The 19138-nt window shown below is 46.1% G+C and overlaps 1 protein-coding gene across 1 annotated transcript in view; it reads right to left on the reverse strand.

Moving 5' to 3' along the window:
- DIXDC1 (DIX domain containing 1) overlaps positions 1-19138 on the reverse strand; it is a 63566-nt gene that overhangs the window by 4249 nt on the left and 40179 nt on the right. Inside the window, 12 exon segments of the mRNA XM_049778657.1 lie at positions 2692-2800; positions 3271-3376; positions 8678-8744; positions 9248-9409; positions 9837-9926; positions 11135-11206; positions 11282-11374; positions 12522-12575; positions 14570-14659; positions 14661-14675; positions 16826-16876; positions 18220-18259. Coding sequence (XP_049634614.1) covers positions 2692-2800; positions 3271-3376; positions 8678-8744; positions 9248-9409; positions 9837-9926; positions 11135-11206; positions 11282-11374; positions 12522-12575; positions 14570-14659; positions 14661-14675; positions 16826-16876; positions 18220-18259 — 949 coding nt within the window.

Raw genomic sequence — 19138 nt, forward strand, 5'->3', positions numbered from 1 at the left:
AGAGAGAGATAGAGATAGAGAGAGAGAGAGAGAGAGAGAGAGAGAGAGAGAGAGAGAGAGAGAGAGAGAGAGAGAGAGAGAGAGAGAGAAGCCAGGAGCAATTTGAAAGAAAAACAGAGAGTCAGAGATGTGGCTCAAGTGCTATAAGATGCCAGGTGCCAGGCCCTGGGTTCTATCCTTGGCATTTTATGCCTTGCCCCCTTAGAGATAGAAAGAGAGAGCCCCCTTGCCCCAGCTCTGCTGGGGTATATTATGAGGTAGTCTTCATAATAATTACAACTTTTTTTTTTTTGCTTTCTGGGCCACACCCAGTGACACTCAGGGGTTACTCCCAGCTATGCATTCAGAAATCCCTTCTGGCTTGGGGGACCATATGGGAAGTCGGGGGATCGAACCCTGGTCTGTCCTAGATTAGCCACATGCAAGGCAAACGCCCTACCATTTGTAGCACCGCTCTGGCCCCATATAATTACAACTAACTAAAGGGGGAAATCTGGTCTTCAGGCACTATGAGAAAGGGTAAGTAAGGCCAGTCTTACTGTGCTGCATGCAATTCTCTTTGTTTTATTTCCTACACCACTAATAAAACAAAGTTATTATGGGACAGGAACAATAAGAGAGTTGGTAGAGCATCTCTCTTGGACATGGCTGGCCTGGGTTCATTCCCCAGAACCTCATAATTCCAGGAGTGGTCTTTCAGAGCAGACAGAAATAAGCGTGAATACAGCAAGGTGTCCCCCCTAAACAAAACAAAACAAAAAACAACAATAACTAAATAGGATTATTAAAACATTTCAACAGAAATCTTTGTATGTGTGTGTGGGGGGGTGGAATTTGGGGCCACACCCAGCAGCACTCAGTGGTTACTCCTGGCTCTGTACTCAGAAGTCGCTCCTGGCAGGCTCAGAGGACCAAATGGGATGCCGGGAATCGGACCTGGGTCTGTCTCGGGCCAGCTGCATGCAAGGTAAATGTCCTACCACTGTGCAATCACTCTGGCCTCTCAGCAGAAATCTTGACAAAATGAAATGGCCTTTTGACTATTTGTTTTTGGGTTACAGCCCCCCCCCCATCCCACTCTATTTCTGGCAAAGGAACTATAAAGAGAAAAACAAGCAAAGAAAATTGTCAGTAAGTTCAGAGGTTCAGAATGATTTTCCAGAAGTTATGTGTTCTTATCTGGGGAATTTCCACCACATTCCATGGAGTCAATTCTGCTTATTTGTTTTGTACTTCAAAGGAAAAAGAAAATTTTTTAGATTTGGCTAGAAGGGACTACAGTGATAGTACAGTGGATATGGCACTTGCCTTACACACAGACAACCTGGTTCAATCCCTGGCACTCCATATAGTCCTCCAAGCCCTGCCAGAATGATTCTGACAGCAGAACTCAAAAATAAAGGTGAGGGGGAGGGGAGAGAATGTTGGCTACAAATAGAAAACAGATTTTGTTCTAACTAATGGTATTTTCTTTAGCAAAATAAAACTGTTTCCTGGTTTGTTGTTGTTATTGGATTGGTCTTACCTGGTGGTGCTTTGAAGGAATGTGGGCGAGGGGTGTAGGCGAGAGCCAACCATGGAGGGGGCAGGAGGAAGGAGCAGGAGAAATCCAGGATTTCAGACATGATAAACGTGTTCCCCATTTGTACTCCATTCCTGGTCCAGAAACCTTTCCTCTTATTTTATTTGCTTGCTTGTTTAGGTGCCATATCTAGAAGTACCTGGGGACCAGATGGTGCCAGGACAGAACCCAGGGCTCACACACACAAAAAGTGTGTTTCAGACTTTAATACCATTTCCCTGGACTTCCAAGTTTTCAGTTTGTTTTGCACTGCCTGGGATCAAGCCCAGGCCTCATGCACGTAAGTATTTGCTTTGCTAATGAGACAACATGCTCAGTCCACAATCCTGTCTTCTTCTTTTTTTTTTTTAATTTTGGTTTGGGGGCCACACCTGGTGATGCTCAGGGGTTACTCCCGTCTATGCACTCAGAAATCACTCCTGGCTTGGGGGATTATATGGGATACCAGGTATCAAACGAGGTCCATCCCGGATCAGCCACGTGCAAGGCAAATGCCCTAACACTGCGCTATCGTTCTGGTCCCTTTCTTTTCCTCTTTAAAAATATTTCTAGGGCCGGAGAGATAGCACAGCGGTAAGGCGCTTGCCTTGCATGTAGAAGGACGGTGGTTTGAATCCCGGCATCCCATAAGGTCGCCCGAGCCTGCCAGGGGCGATTTCTGAGCGTAGAGCCAGGAGGAAGCCCTGAGCGCTGCCGGGTGTGACTCAAAAAACAAACAAACAAAAATATTTCTAGGGACTGGAGTGATAGCGCAGCAGTAGGGTGTTAGCCTTGCACGCAGCCAACACAGGATGGACCATGGTTCAATTTCCAGAATCCCGTATAGTCCCCCGAGACTGCCAGGAGTGATTTCTGAGTGCAGAGCCAGGAGTAAATCTCTGAGCGCCGCTGGTTTATGACACCCCCCCACAAAAAAAAAAAAAAACAGCAAAAAAATAATATTTCTAACCCAGTTACTGGTCAAAGCAGTTGCCTACAGATACTATCAACTTCATGAGCCACTCTGGATACAAGGCTCTGGAAAATTCCTCTAGCTGGTTAGAGAACTCAGGAGGTACTTTCAGATGCCAGTTCAGGGACCATCACCCAGACTCCCCAGGACTCTGTACCTCTTCTTTGACAGTGCCAAACTCAGGATCCAGAGCTTTGAAGTGATAACGGTGATTCCCTTCCCGGTCAATAGCTGCTTTGAAATCCTTCAGAGTCACTTCCCCCAACCTGTAAGAGGAACAGCAAAGTCCTCACATGGTGGACCATTTAGCAATAGGTTAGACAGATAAGAGGTTACCTTTCAACACAGTCCTGACAGAGGCCAGGCAGAAAGTCATAGCCTTGGGGGTGGGGGTGGGGTCATTGGCCCTGACAACCCAGGAAAAGTTAAAACCATATGTGGGTGCTGGGGACTGATTTCAAGTCAGCCAACCCAGGTTTGGTTTCTGGCATCCCATATAGTTCCCTGAGCCCACCAGGAGTGAATCCGAATGGAGGGCCAGGAATAAACCCTGAGTACCATCAGAAGCAACCCCCAAATAAATAAATAAAAGAAGAAGAAGAGGAGGAGGAGGAGGAAGAGGGAGGGAGAGGAAGAGGGAGGAAGAAGAGGAGGAAGAGGAAGAGGAAGAGGGAGGAAGAGGAGGAGGAGGAGGAGAAATTAGAATAGAAGAGAAAGAAATGGCCTGGAATCTCACCTCTTTGGTATATTGACCATGAAGGGTGTGAGGGAGCGATCAGTGAAGTAAAGCACTTTTGTGCAGGTGCTGCTGACTGCAGGAGCACTCTGGGAGTGAGGCAACTCTGCAATAGAGACTGTGGTCAAACACTGGCATTGGCCCGCCACCCCTCATTTCCAGATATTCAGATATTCAGAAGGGCCCAGGAGAGTATGACTGTCCTTGGTTACAACACTGCTTTTGTCCTTTTGCCAAATATCACATGCTTCAGACATAGACACCACTGAAAGGACCTTCAGTCCTCACCCATTCCAGGTATTTGCAGAGAATTGTGGCAATTCTAACAGGCTCTGCAGCCAAGAGCCCAAAGAGGACAGGGAAGCCTGACAAGGCTGCAGGTAAGGCTGGATGGGACAAGAGCCACAGATACTGAGCACAACTGAGTTATGGAGGTACAGTGACAGAGAATGCTCAAGCTATCCATGGAAAGTGAAGGCAATGGAAGCTAGTAACCCTAGAAATGCCCCATGTTCCAACTGGCCCTGTATATTCAGTCTAAATACTACTAAATACTACAGAGGTGGCTTTGCAAAAACACACATCCCTTCTAGAAGGGAAATGTGGGTTCCACCCCAGCACTGCAGGCTTAGTCCTGAAAAATGAGCCCCGAGTAATCCCTAAGCACCAAGCCAGGAGAAGCCTCTAAGCACTGCCATATATGTCCGTCCCCAAAACAAAAAAAACTAAACTGCACATAAAAGAGATTAAAGATGGGCAGAGGAGATAACTCTCAGGGACTAACTGGAGTAAATACTTTGTATATAAGAGCCCCTATCACCACCCAGTCCCATGAGCACCATTAAGAAATACCTCCAGGGGCCGGGCGGTGGTAAGGTGCCTGCCTTACCTGCGCTAGCCTAGGAGACGGACCGCGGTTCGATCCCCCGGCGTCCCATATGGTCCCCCAAGCCAGGAGCTACTTCTGAGCGCATAGCCAGGAGTAACCCCTGAGCGTCACCGGGTGTGACCCAAAAACCAAAACCAAACCAAAACAAAACAAAACAAAACAAAACAAAAGAAATACCTCCAACCACTGATCTGGAAGTAGCTCCCCCAAAAAACCAGATCAAATAAAGACTAAATAAATAAAACAGGAGAGATAGCACAGCGGCATTTGCCTTGCAAGCAGCCGATCCAGGACCAAAAGTGGTTGGTTCGAATCCCGGTGTCCCATATGGTCCCCCGTGCCTGCCAGGAGCTATTTCTGAGCATTCAGCCAGGAGTAACCCCTGAGCACTGCCGGGTGTGGCCCAAAAACCAAAAAATAAAAGTAAAACAAAATAAAACAGACTAAGTAAGGCTTTAAGAATGAAGCCCTTGGTCCCATCAAGCAATCAGCGCACAAGAAAGGTCTAGAGAGGAGGCTAAATTCATAGTATAGCAGGTAGGGTGTTTGCCTTGTACATGGCTGACGTGGGTTTGATCCCCAGCATCCTAAATGGCTCCCCAAGCTCGCCAGGGGTGATGCCTGAGCACAGAGCCAGGAGTGACCACTGAACACTGCCGGGTGTGGCCCCAAAATAAAAACAAACAAGCAAACAAAAAAAGGTGCTGATTCTCACCCTCTCCCACCTTGGTCCCTTCCTGACCCTGTTTTCTTCCTGTGCCCCTCTCTGTCCCCCATTCCATCCACCAGGTGATCTCTACTCTTTTGCTGTGCCCCCTATTTAGTCATATCATATCATGGCTTCTTTGGAATATACCGGGAGTCTCTAGGGAGCTGTATGGACCCCAGTTGAGAAATGCTGGTCTGAAACTGTGGTATATACACACAATGGAATACTATGTAGTCATCATGAGATTTTCCTACACATGGATGGACATGGAAACTATTATGCTGAGTGACATAAGTCAGAGAAAGAGAGATAAATACAGAATAGTCTCTCATCTATAGTTTTTTTTTTTGGGGGGGGGTTGTTTTTTTGGGTCACACCTGGCAGCGCTCAGGGGTTATTCCTGGCTCTATGGTCAGGAATCACTCCTGACAGGCTCGGGGGACCATATGGGATGCCAGGATTCGAACCACTGTCCTCCTGCATGCAAGGCAAATGCCCTACCTCCATGCTATCTCTCCGGCCCCTCATCTATAGGTTTTAAGGGAAAAAAAGATATTAATGTAATAATACATAGAGAAAACAGAGATAAGGGCTGGAAGGACTGGCCCACGATATGAAGCTTACCACAAAGAGTGGTAAGTAACTATACTAACAACTATCATAACAACGGTAATGAGTGAGAGAAATAGAATGCCTGTCTTGAATATAGGGAGAGGGTGGGGGAAGATGAAGATGGGGACATTGGTGATGGGAAGGTTGCACTGGTGAAGAGAGGTGCTCTTTTTTTTTTTTTTTTTTTTTTTTGTGGTTTTTGGGTCACACCCGGCAGTGCTCAGGGGTTATTTCTGGCTCTAGGCTCAGAAATTGCTCCTGGCAAGCACGGGGGACCATATGGGACGCCGGGATTCGAACCGATGACCACCTGCATGAAAGGCAAACGCCTTACCTCCATGCTATCTCTCCGGCCCCGAGGTGCTCTTTTTTATAACTGAAACCCAACTGCAAACATATTTGTAATTGTGGTGCTTAAATAAAGATATTTTTGTTGTTGTTGTTTTGGGGCCACACCCGGCATTGCTCAGGGGTTACTCCTGGCTGTCTGCTCAGAAATAGCTCCTGGCAGGCACGGGGGACCATATGGGACACCGGGATTCAAACCAACCACCTTTGGTCCTGGATCAGCTGCTTGCAAGGCAAACGCCACTATGCTATCTCTCCGGGCTCAGATATTATTTTTTAAAAAAAGAGAGAGAAATGCTGGTCTAAACAGCCAATGAAATTGCAGGATACATCCACAGTCAAGGATTAGAGAGAGAAGAGAAAAGATAGGGGATTGTATCTTGTTTCCTTGCTACAGATTCCATGAGATCCCTTGTTGCAGATTCTGCACCAAATGTACCCTGCTCATCTTGGTACCTCCAATGTACATCATACAGGTGACATGATGCTCAATAAGAAACTGGTGAATGAATAAGTCAAATTAAAGCAGAGGACTGTCTCTAGGAGACTATATGTATTGATGACTAAGAAACACTTTGGCTAAGAAGATACTTCTTTATAAACACAAGTCTGGCATGCATGAGGTCCTGAGCTCAAACCTGGCTCAACAGGGCCATCCCCAGCACCACCAGATGTGGCGCTAGTGAGCCACAAACACTGCTAGAGTGCCCTGCCCCACCCCCCAAATAAAAGCTTGGAAAATGTCCATGGAAGGTAAAGTTTGAAAAGTAACCAATTTCTTTAGGCAACAGAAAAGTCAAGAGTGCTTACCAAGGCAAACACAAAGTGGAAAAATTTGAGTAAAACTCCAATGAGTAGGATGGAAAAATAAAAATCCAAGCAAGTACAGATAAACCTTTCAAAAAGAGAAAGAATTAGGAGCTGGAGAATAGCAAGTTACTCAAGTTTCATATTTTCAGATGAAAGCCATTTGAGCTCACTTGTGAACATGATTTTAGGTTACCCGAGTTCCCAAGCAGCTATGAATTAATTTGTGATTTATTTGTTAATTCATTGTGTAAACACCCTGCGTACACACAAACGAATTTCTCCAGGGAGGCAGGGATTTATTGGCTTTTTTCCAAAAAGAATTTCCAAATACTTAGACCTACCTACACTGGCAGTTTATATTACTAACTGCAAGAAGGTTTTGAAGTAGAAAACAAAAAAGCCTCAAGAAAACAGAAGTGACTGTTTCAAAATAATACCAGAAAATGAAGATGAAATTATATTTTGGTATTAGTGTAATTGGTTTCATTTCTAGAATAGGTACATCACTCAAAAGGAAAGCTATCTGGAGGCTTGAGAATGCTATTTTATTTACTCTACGAAGTATAAAATCATTTAACATCTTTGCATATATCCTAAGTGTTACACTTGTTAATGTGCTTTAAGTTAAATTTTTTTTAATTTTTCTTTTTTTTTTTTGGTTTTTGGGTCACACCCGGCAGTGCTCAGGGGTTACTCTTGGCTCTATGCTCAGAAATCACTCCTGGCAGGCTTGGGGGACCATATGGATGCCAAAATTCGAACCAATGACCTTCTGCATGAAAGGCAAAAGCCTTACCTCCATGCTATCTCTTCGGCCCCTAAGTTAAATCTTTAAATTAAAAAAATTTTAACTGGGGCCGGTGAGGTGGCGCTATAGGTAAGGTGTCTGCCTTGCAAGCACTAGCCAAGGAAGGATCGCAGTTTGATCCCCCAGCGTCCCATATGGTCCCCCCCAAGCCAGGGGCAATTTCTGAGCACTTAGCAAGGAGTAGCCCTTGAGCATCAAACGGGTGTGGCCCCAAAAACAAACAAACAAAAAAATTTTAACTAAGATATTTTTAGGTTATTCCTGGGTAGACTATAAAAGATAAGAAAATGTGGGGCTGAAGAGTGTACAGAGGTAAAAGCTTGCCTTGCATTAAGGGAGACCTAGGTTCAATCCCTTGCAACGCATGTGTTCTCCCAAGCACAGCCATGAGTTTTTTTGAATGCAGAGCCAGGAGTCAGGCAGGGTAGATTTCCAGTAGTTTAGAAAGATCGTGGGTGTGTAGGGGAGGGAATAGATGTAGAATAGGTGGAGAGTTGGAAAAAATAAAAGTACAATTGAGCAAATAGGTCAAAACATACTTCCTATCTATAGCCACTAGGTGGCGGAATTACATGTTCAGAATTCAAACTAAATGATGTAAGCACTCAGTTTTAAGGAAAATCCCCAAAGCAGCAGCATATTTGTCCTCCAGAAAGAACTGGAAATTTTTCTGTGCTACTTGGAGCTGTCAGGTGATTTGAATGTGTTTGATGATTTGTGTGTTTCCTGCTGTTTAACATTTTGTTTTGTTATAAATGTTTGGAGCGTGTGTATTTATTTTCTGAGGATATTTTAGGCTCTCTGAGTTAGCAGCATCTTGCTTAAATGCTTAAATGTAACTTGTAGTAATGGTGGCGGGGATGATGATGTGTGTTTTTCGCAATCCTACAAACAGCTCAATTCTATAACTTCTGAAGAAACATTTTATGAGTAACATGACAAGAAAGGGACCAGAGTGATAGCTCAGTGGTGGGGTGTTTGCCTTGCATGTGGCCAACTTGGGATGAACTCAGGTTCCATCCCTGGCATCCCATATGGTCCCTCAAGCCTGCCAGGAGCAGATTTCTGAGCACGGAGCCAGAAGTAACCCTTGAGCACCACTGAGTGTGGCCCCCCGAAAAAACTGACAATAAAAATAAATCAGAACCCCAAAATATTAGCAACATGGAGATGTCAAATTTTGGCTAAGTAATATGCTAGAAATTTTTACTGAGCAGTAAAGGGTACTTACTTGAATTAGGGGACCAAGATTCCCGGTATTCATTATCTGCTTGAGTTCGGGGTGATTTGCCACGAATCTGGGGAGCCATACCAAAAAAAACAAAAAAAACAAAAAACAAAAAAAACCCACAGGTTACAATCATGAGAGTATTGGTAAGAGAACCTTAAACCATGATTATGTAGCTAAAACATATATTCTGTCGCTTTTCTTCCCCAGTATATGAAACCGGACTTATCTTATGTAGCCTGATTCAAAATGGTTTTCAGTATCCAATGAATTTCCCAGTGCATTGCTGGCCAGTGCCAAACTTGCTCAGGGAAACAGGGAAGAGAAAGAAGGAGCAAAGAAAGGCCCTGGGTGGGTGTAAAGAGCCAGCCAGGCTCCTCACCAGACATTTGCTGGGAGCCAAACTTAGAGACGACTCTGTTGTCAAACAAAGACAAACATTTCCCAAAGAGAGGGAAGGCAAGAGGAAGCAGCCCAGAGCTTCCATGGCCCTTCCCTTCTCAGCATTGCCTTCAGCTACTGAATGGGGAGGGACCCAGAAGGGTAGCAGTGGGAGAGGGAGGCCTCACCCACCCTCCTCTCCTGCTTCTTCAGGGTCTCCATGGCATGCAGGCGCTCCATGAGGCTGGAGATGCCCTGCTCCAGACTGTCGATGGTGTGGTGCTGCGGGTCGTGGCCACTGAAGCTGTTGCGCAGGCTGCGGAGGGCATCTCGTACAAGCTGCAAGTCGCTGGTCTGTCCGCAAAATAAAAATAAAAAGGAAAATAAAAGGAAGTGGGGGGTCTTGCCAGGGCCCAGGTTCACCTTCATCTTCTTTTTGGGGGGAGTGGGGTGGGTCTCACCCGGTGGTGCTCAGGGGTTACTCCTGGCTCTGTGCTCAGAAATCGCTCCTGGCAGACACGGGGAACCATATGGGATGCCGGGATTCGAACCACCGTCCCTCCGGGATCGGCTGCATGCAAGGCAAACACCCTACCACTGTGCTTTCTCTTCGGCCCCTCACCTTCATCTTCTGAGGGAGATGGGTGAGCTGTGAGGTGATTCCCTCAGAGGTAAATCCAAGCATTCCCCATCTGGGTCATGAATGCCTCAAACCTTTTGGGAACCAGGTTCCTCCTGCTTCCATAAGGAAGAGGCAGAGCCAGGTTGGTTCTCAACTTACCCCTCTGTGCGTGACAGTGGAACCTCCTTTTCCAGCCACTGAGGGTAGGAAACCATTGCTTGGAGATGAGTGACTGTTGTGGTTGTTCACCTAGTACCATAGAAAAAAAAGGATCCTCGGTCAGAGAAACAATTCCACACCCCAGAGGCCTGCATGTTATCTCTTCTCCACACTTGTCACTTCCGGAATGAGGTCCAAGTCTGTATTAGTCTCAAGTATCTGCTAAAATGAAAGCTTTGCAGTTGTACCCCTGGATATCTGGCGGGTGTCACCTACAGAGTGAATGAAATGGGAACTCAGTTGGAGGCTCCCAATCCTGCCTGGACTCTGAGGGGGCATCCCTTCCATTGCTTTGGTCACATAAATATAAAAACAACAACAATGGGTAGTTTTTTTGTTTTGTTTTGGGGCCACACCCAGCGGCACTCGGGGATTATTCCTGGCAGGTTCAGGGTACCGTATGGGATGCCAAGAACCAAATCCAGGTCGGCCGCTTGAAAAGCAAACACCCTACCCACTGTGCTATCACTTTGGCCCCAACAACTGTGTTATTGAGCCTGTCTCGGCGCTGGCTGCACACAGTTTGGGTTTTAGTACATGGATCATGGTGTGTATTCTTAGGACCATGCCAATATCCTATTTTGAAGCTGAATCTTATTTCAAAGGTTCAGAAACTAAGTGAAATAAGGTCACATCACACTAGAAAGTGGTAACATTGCCATGGGAATCTTCAAATAGAGTTCTGCTTTTATATATATATATTATATATATATATTACTATATATATATATATATATATATATATATATATATACACTCAGGGCTCACTCCAGGATGACCCAGGGAACATATGAAATGCCAAGAATAGAACTCAGGGGGCCGGGGTAGGTGGCGCTGGAGGTAAGGTGTCTGCCCTTGCAAGCGCTAGCCAAGGAAGGACCGTGGTTCGATCCCCCGGCATCCCATATGGTCCCCCAAGCCAGGGGCGATTTCTGAGCACATAGCCAGGAGTAACCCCTGAGCGTCAACCGGGTGTGGCCCAAAAACCAAAAAAAAAAAAAAAAAAAAAAAAAAAAAAAAAAGAATAGAACTCAGGTCAGCTGCGTGCAAGGTAAGCAAGCACCTTTCCCACTCTACAGCCTCTCTAGCCCCAGATAGAGATAGTTTCAATCCTAGAAGCAGCCCCCTTCTCCCTTCACCAAACACCAGACAAACACTTCACAGATTTCTGATTGACTCAGAGCCAAGCCTCCCTCCCTCTGCCTGGGAAGAGTGGGAGGGAAAAGCCTGTTACTTACCTCCTCTGTCCCTCTCTTGAGACAATGAGCCAAAAGGACATCTTTGTGTTCCAGCTCCCGCTCAAGATCTACCTGCAAATCAGAGGCTAAGTCAGTAGGGAGCTCCATGGGGCTGGGGTAGGAAGTCAGGGGCTACAGGGGTCCCACCTGCTGGTAACTCGCCTCCGAGAGCTTCCGTAGTGCTTCCTCCAACTTGGTCTGATGCTGCTGGAGAAGGCGGTCTTTCTGCCCCAGCTCTTTCTGCAAGAGACAGACTGTGGGCCACAGGGCCCAGTCTCTGCCAGAGGGCAGTTGCCTCTCACAGCAATGTCACCCCACACAGGGTCTTTGCAAGGGTCAGCAGGAAGGTAGTGCTGCTGGGAGGAGGGCTCAGGTAGGGAGAAAGCTTAAGAAACTAGTGGGGGACTTAAAATAGGGCTCATGAGTTGAGTATACGTTGGCATGCTTAAGGCCCCCGACTCGGTCCCTGGCACCACATGGACCCTGGAGCTCAGCTCTGTGGCAGCACAACACACACACACACACACACACACACACACACACACACACACACACACACACACACACACACAAACATACACAGAACTAGGAGTACTACACACATAGAAACTGGATTGTAGGGGCTAGAGCAGTGCTTCTGAAATAGTGGGATGCCCCCCAGGGGCTCTGTAAAGGGGGTGTGTTTGACCTCGGCAAACACTGTCATAACAAGCTAAGCCCCGTGTTTATGTCTCTGTATGTCTCTGGAGCTGAGAGTTGCTGTGTCCTGCTTCAAACTCCGCTTCGAAAAGCTATGCATTGCAAAATGTGCTCATTGTAGCCATTAATCCAGACATCACCTCTGATTAAAAATCAGTTCAAATTATTTTATATATTTTTGTTTTGCAGGTTAAAGTTTTATTAAATAAAGATACTAGTTTCAGTCGTGCGGGGGGGGGGGCACTAAGAATGTTTTCCTTTTCTTAGGGGGGCAATGACAGAAAATAATTGAGAAGCTCTAGGCTAGAGTGATAGCATAGCAGGAGGGAGGCTTGCCTTGCACACAGCCAACCCAGGTTCAATTCCCAGCATCCCATATTGTCCCCCCAAAATTTGAGGAGTAATTTTGTGGCCAAAAAACTACAAAAGGAGAAAAATAAACTGGAGTGTGTGCACACACACACACAAATACACAGAAACACATACAAGTTTCTAGACTCCTAGTTCTATGCTCTTCCTTGCCACGCTATCTGTCTTTTGGGACTGGGGAAATGGGGCAGCAGAGCTTTCCTCGAAGGACTCCAGAAAGCAAGGACAAGAGCAGAATACTTAAGTCCTCCCTAAGTAACAATGAGCTGTTCATAAAAGGCCACATGGAAACCATTCTCTGACTGATGATTGGTCTTACTTTGTATTCTCCCAGTAGCTGGTTCCTCTCCTCTAGCTTCCTCTGCAGATCCACCTGTAAGAAAAATCAGGAAGAGGGAGTGAGAGAAAGCATGGGGAGACTGGTGGACACTGGTGTTGGGATTGGTATCAAAATATTGTATTGTAGGCCTAAAACCAAACTATCATTAACTTTGTTGTTTGTTTATTTATATATTTAGGTTTAGTGACCTCAGACAGTGCTCCCAACTTCCTGCTACTCTAGCATTTTTACAGAAACCACCTCTTTCCTTGCCTAGTCCTGGCTTCCTAGTGAGCAGGGCCATCACTGCCTAGCTCTATTTGTACAGACACCTCAGAATTGGGTCTTCTGCCACACCCAGCAGCGCTCAGGAGTTACTCCTGGCTCTATGCTCAGAAATCGCTCCTGGCAGGCTCAGGAGACTATAGTGGATGCCAGAGATTGGGGGCCAGAGAGCTAGCATGCAGGGTAGCATTTGCCTTGCATGCAGAAGGACAGAGGTTCGAATCCTGACATCCCATATGGTAACCCCGAGCCTTCCAGGAGCGATTTCGAACATAGAGCCAGGAGTAACCCCTGAGTGCTGCCAGATGTGACCCAAAAACAAACAAACAAACAAAAAACAAAACCACTCCCAGAGATTGAACGTGGGTCCATCCCAGGTTGTCTGCATGCAAGGCAAATGCCCTACTGCTATGATACTGTCCCTACCCCTATCTTTGTTATTTAAATAAATTTTTAAAAAGTTTTTGTTTTGTTTTTTGAGGTCACACCTGGAAGCATTCAGGGGTTACTCCTGGCTCTATGTTCAGAAATCGCTCCTGGAAGGCTCGGTGGGAACCATATGGGATGCCAGGATTCGAACCTCTGTCCTTCTGCATGCAACGGCAAATGCCTTACCACCATGCTATCTCTCTGGCCCCAAATTTAAAAAATTTTGTTTTAAAGGGAAGGGGCTGGAGTGATAGTGTAGCACATGGTCAATCTGGTTCAATTCCCAATATCCCATATGGTCCCCCCAAAATTTCAAGAGCAATCCCTGAGTGCAGAACCTGGAGTAATCCTGAGCATTGCTAGTTGTGGCCCAAAATAAATAAACAAATAAGTTTTGTTTTGTTTTTGTTTTTGTTTTTTGGGCCACATCCAGTGACATTTAGGGGTTACTCCTGGCCATGTGCTCAGAAATCACTCCTGGCTTGGGGGACCCATAGTGGACACCGGGGATTGAACCTCGGTCTGTCCTAGCTTGCATGGGCAAGGCAGATGCCTTACCACCACTCTGGCCCCTACGAATAAATAAATTTTAAAAAAGAAAGGAAAATTTGACAGGACTAGCGTCTGACAATCTTGCAGAAAACTAGTTATCCAGCAGCCAAAGCGGATGTCAGCAGTTGCAGGACACAGCTCAGAGGTCAATATAACACATAGGAACCAGAGCAATGGTAATAATGGGTAGGATGCTTGCCTTCCACATAGCAGGCTCAGGGCCAATCCCTGGCTCCCCTAAGGCTCTCTGAGTCTGCCATAAGGGAGTGATCCTTGCATTCAGAGCCAGAGCACTTCCAGGTGTGGCCCAAAAACCAAAATTATAAAAAAAAATCACACAGAGCAATGGGGAAAATTGGTGCTGGAAAAAATAAATACTGATGAAGAGATGGGTGTTGGAACATTTTATGACACCAACTCAATGAGCAACCATTTTTTAAACTCTATCTAGTGATGACTTAATTTAAAAAATTTAAACATACAAATACACACAGCCTCTCTCTGTTGCTTTAGAAGATAATCAGATGGTAGAGAAATTAGTCACTAGAAATTAGTCTCAGTTGTCTCCATCTCAATTTGAAGGGATGAAGGGCTTGAGATGAGTGTACACTTGGGAACAGAGATGAGGCGGATAGAGAATAAATAACTGCAGGATATGGTGGGGACGCCCCAGAAGAAAGATGAGTGACTGGCATGGCAGGAAGGAAAAAGAAAGGACTTTTCCCAGGGCCCTATTTGGCTAGTGGGGCTCGCTGAGGACAGAGCACATTCATTTCACTCACATTCTGGTTGTGCAGCTCATCTTTGTCCATATTCGCCCTGAGGAGCTCCTGTTTGAGCTGAAGCACGGAAGTATCCTGCTGAGTCAACCTCCTGCTGCAAGGCATCCTGGGAAGGGAGGTACAGCCATTACTGTGGTGCCACTCTAGCTAGCAGCCAGCTAGCAGAAAACTGTTCAAACCCTGCCTGCATCTCCATCATGGCTTCCAATGAACTGGGACACAGAGGAAGAGAAGGGTCTGGCTCCAGGAGGCGAGTGACATATTTTCTGTCTTGGACTGTAGCATCTCAAAGAACATCCTAATAGCGACAGCATCATGATTCCTCCCCCACCTCTGACTCATCCCTCCCCTACACTGCACTCCTGGCAACACAGATTCTAGACAGACTGTCCCAGATGCAAATGACAAGTCCCCCACTCCTTCTCTTAACAGTGACCTCAGACAGTGCTCCAAACTTCCTGCCACCCTTTGCATCTTACAGAAACCACCTCTTTCCTTGCTGGTCCTGGCTTCCTAGTGAGCAGAGCCATCACTGCCTAGCTCTATTTGTACAGGCACCTCAGAATTGGGTCTTCTGCCATGAGTCCAGCCTGATGCTGCCTCCATTGGCCTCCAGACAAAGGGGTTTCCAGATGGGGATTCAAAGTTGCATGCTCAGAACTACTTCCTTTTTACCGTGTCCTTGGGTCCAGCTTTAGGTTCTCACTCAGCTGAGAGCCTCCTGTGTGCAACTATGCAACTATGCCTACAAACATGGGCCTGGGGCTGGGGAGATATCTTAGAGAGCGAGAGAGCAGGCCTTGGCCCCCATCTGACCATCGGCATCACATGCTCACCCCAAGCACCATTGGCTATGGCACTAATGGTCTCACAGGACTCCAAGCAGGGCCTGCATGGTCCAAGTTCAGGCAGACTGTCAGAGCCACTCAGTTGGGCTGAGCAGCAGCAAGAGTGGCCCTCAGGTTTCCCCAACACACACACACACACACACACACACACACACACACACACACACACACACACACACACACACACACACAGAGTCAGCTGAGCACTTCCCCCATCTTGTGATTTCAAACGGAAACACAGTCCCGAGGCTGCAGTCCCAGTCCTAGCCCTGTTTGAGTCTCACCATATGCCCTATAGAGAGAGCAGTGGGCTTTGGATGAAGAGGGAACCTTAAAAGTGCCATCTGCCACACAGAACATAGCAGAGGCAGTCTCAGATGAGCCCCGCATCAGGAACTCAGAGGAATAGCTCCCAGGGTATGCTCCTGGGGTGTCAGGAGTGTAGAGGGGGCTTGATGCACTTCTGGACAGAAAATAAGTACCCCTTTCCCCTAGTACTCTGCCGAAGCTCCAACCCAGGGACTCCACTTCCTTGGGCCTGGGACTAAAATTCCCAGCTATTTTAGGTAGCTCACTTTAGGACACTATTAACTTGGGTCCTTTATTAACTCATGACTAGTCAGTGTGATTTGTACAATAGTAAAAGCATTTTCTTAAACTTGTCTGATTATGAAGTATGTTTCTTTTGGTTTGGGGCCTGAGCATGTTTTTAGCCAGGCCAGCAAGGTTTGTACTTCCCTCAGTAGTAGCCACATTTCCCCTATAGAGAACTTACTTAGGGTCAAATGTCTTCCTTCGGGGTCAGAGCGATAGCACAGTGGCACAGCATTTGCCTTGCATGCGGCTGAACCCAAGACGGACCTGGATTCGATCCCCTGTGTCCCACATGGTCCCCCAAGCCAGAAACGATTTCTAAGTACATAGCCAGGAGTAATCCCTGAGCATCACCAGGTGTAACCCTTCACCAAAAAAAAAAACCAAAAACCGGGGTCGAGGGGCCGGGAAGGTGGCGCTAGAGGTAAGGTGTCTGCCTTGCAAGCGCTAGCGTAGGACGGACCGCAGTTCGATCCCCCGGTGTCCCATATGGTCCCCCCAAGCCAGGGGCAATTTCTGAGTGCATAGCCAGGAGTAACCCCTGAGCGTCAAATGGGTGTGGCCCAAAAAGCCAAAAAACAAACAAAAAACAAAAACCAGGGTCGGAGAGATGGCATGGAGGTAAGGCATTTGCCTTGCATGCAGAAGGACCGTAGTTCGAATCCTGGCATCCCATATGGTCCCCTGAGCATGCCAGTGATTTCTGAGCATAGAGCCAGGAGTAACCCCTGAGAGTTGCTGGGTGTGACCCAAAAACAAACAAAAAAAATAATCAAAACAAAACAAAAACAAAAACAAATGTCTTCCTTCTTACCTTGATCCCCTGCAAGTTTCTGGCTTCTTGTTTACATTTCAGCAGCTCCTTCTGTAAATCAAATATAGTTAGAGGAGATGGAAGCATCTGTATGGCTTCAGCAGCATTACTTCATCTGTCAGTAATAACACAACACTCCAAGCAGCAGCAGGCCATGAAAATGAACTCTCTGTGGAGACTGAGAGCAGGGTATGCATGGGAAATGGTCAAGGTTAAAGTCAGGGCTCATTCCATTCTTGCCAGGGGTACCTAGTGCCAATGATGGAAAAAAGGTCTATTCAAGAAAGACACTAAGCTAGAACAGTACAGTGGGTTGGATCCTTTCCTTGCATGTGGCTTACCCAGGTTCTATTCTAGGGACCTATGGTCTTTTGGAGACCACCAGCAGTGATCCCTGAACATGAAGCCAGGAGTAAGCCCTGAACATTACTAAGTGTGGCCCCAAAAAGCAAACAAAATGCAAGATACTATGTATTCCAGAGATGGTCTTTTCTGTCCTGTGCCATCTCACTGATAGGAAACTTTCATCACAAAAACTTAAATCTCTCTTACTAAAATATATGGTCATGGCATATGCATACTCCAAATGCAGTAAACTGCTGTTACAGGGACTTCTGATTCTCTTAAGTCATCAATCCTTGCCTGCAATAATGTCAATTATTGTTACTATGGAAAGATTTTAGGAGAGGAAAATGCATAACTCAGCTTCCTCTCTCTTCTTTTCCTCTTGGATTACAGCAAATTTGGGGAATTAAGACCTAAAGATGGAAATTCTGAACCTAAACTGCTGGCTCCAAGTGTGCTCCAAAGTTATCTCTTTGAAAGCTCAGTTTTATGTGTGTGCATGCCACACAATCTGCCTCTGGGGAGAAAATCATGGTCTTATCAATACATTTATTGATTCCAAATTATTATGAACCACTATCGATAAGAATTCTGGGAAATAAGCATTTAAAAAACTTATAATATTCAAAAAACTTACAATTTCAAGCTATTTGACATATTTAAATTTAAAAAATGGGCAGAGTAATAGTACAGTGGGGCGAGATGCTTTCCTTGCACATGACCAACCCAGGTGTTGATTTCCCAGTATTCCATATAGTCCCCCCAAGCAGTGCCACGAGTAACTTCAAGCACAGTCATCGCTGGGTTTGGTCCCAAAATTAAAAAAACAAACAAACATGAAAAGGGGTAAAGTGTCCTTGAGGCCAGAGAGGTGGCGCTAGAGGTAAGGTGGACTGCCTTGCAAGCGCTAGCCAAGGAAGACCGTGGTTCGATCCCCCAGCGTCCCATATGGTCCCCCCAAGCAGGGGCAATTTCTGAGTGCTTAGCCAGGAGTAACCCCTGAGCATCAAACGGGCATGACCCCCTCCCAAAAAAGTATCCTGACATACCTTTAGGTCCTGATTTTCCTCCATACTCTGATCCAGACGACTTTTGGATTATGATCTGAAGGCAAAAGGAGATGATTATATGTGTGTGTGGTGTGAAATGCTGAGTTCATTCATCAATAAGCATCACTGAGCACCCACTATCCAAGAGTCCTATACTATGGAAACAGATCTGCCCCCTACTAGAAGCTATGTCCAGGGTGGTGCAAGCAGAGGAATATGAAGAATATGTAGAAAAGGCAAAGGGAGGAGGAATGACAAGAGATAAAAATCAGAGAGGAAAACAGAGAGGGGGGAGGATCAAAAAAGGCCAGTGAGGGACAATGGAAAAGTGAATGAAAAGTTTTAGGCAGAGGAATAAAAAATGTGTGTCTTGAGATAGTACAGTAGACAAGGCAAGCCATATATGATCCTGCCAAATCCTGCCTAGAGTAATTCCTGAACATGGAGTCAGGAATAAGCCCTAAATACTAGTGTGTGTGTGTGTGTGTGTGTGTGTGTGTGTGTGTTCCTGAACATGGAGTCAGGAATAAGCCCTAAATACTAGTGTGTGTGGTGGTGTGTGTGTGTGTGTGTGTGTGTGTGTGTGTGTGTGTGTGTGGTAGAGGGGAGATTGTTTGTAGACAGGAGAGGAATTAAGAAATTTGACAAGCCTGTTAGAATAAAATATTCATGAAGACCTGAATTCTGGTAGTGACTATGAGAAGAGAGACAACTGGATGAAGAGGTATTTTTTGTTTCATTTGTTTTATGGCCACACCCTAGCTGTATTCCTAAGGCTCTGGAATAAGGGCTTTATACTTAGAGATCATTATATGTGGTGCTGCTAGCAAGGCTAGCACCCTACCCACTGTACTATCACTCGGGTCCTGTGTAAACAGACTTAAAAAGAGTGAGCTGAGGTACCTAGGATGGGCACGTC

The sequence above is a fragment of the Suncus etruscus genome, chromosome 8 (assembly GCF_024139225.1).
Source record: "Suncus etruscus isolate mSunEtr1 chromosome 8, mSunEtr1.pri.cur, whole genome shotgun sequence".
NCBI lineage: Eukaryota > Metazoa > Chordata > Mammalia > Eulipotyphla > Soricidae > Suncus > Suncus etruscus.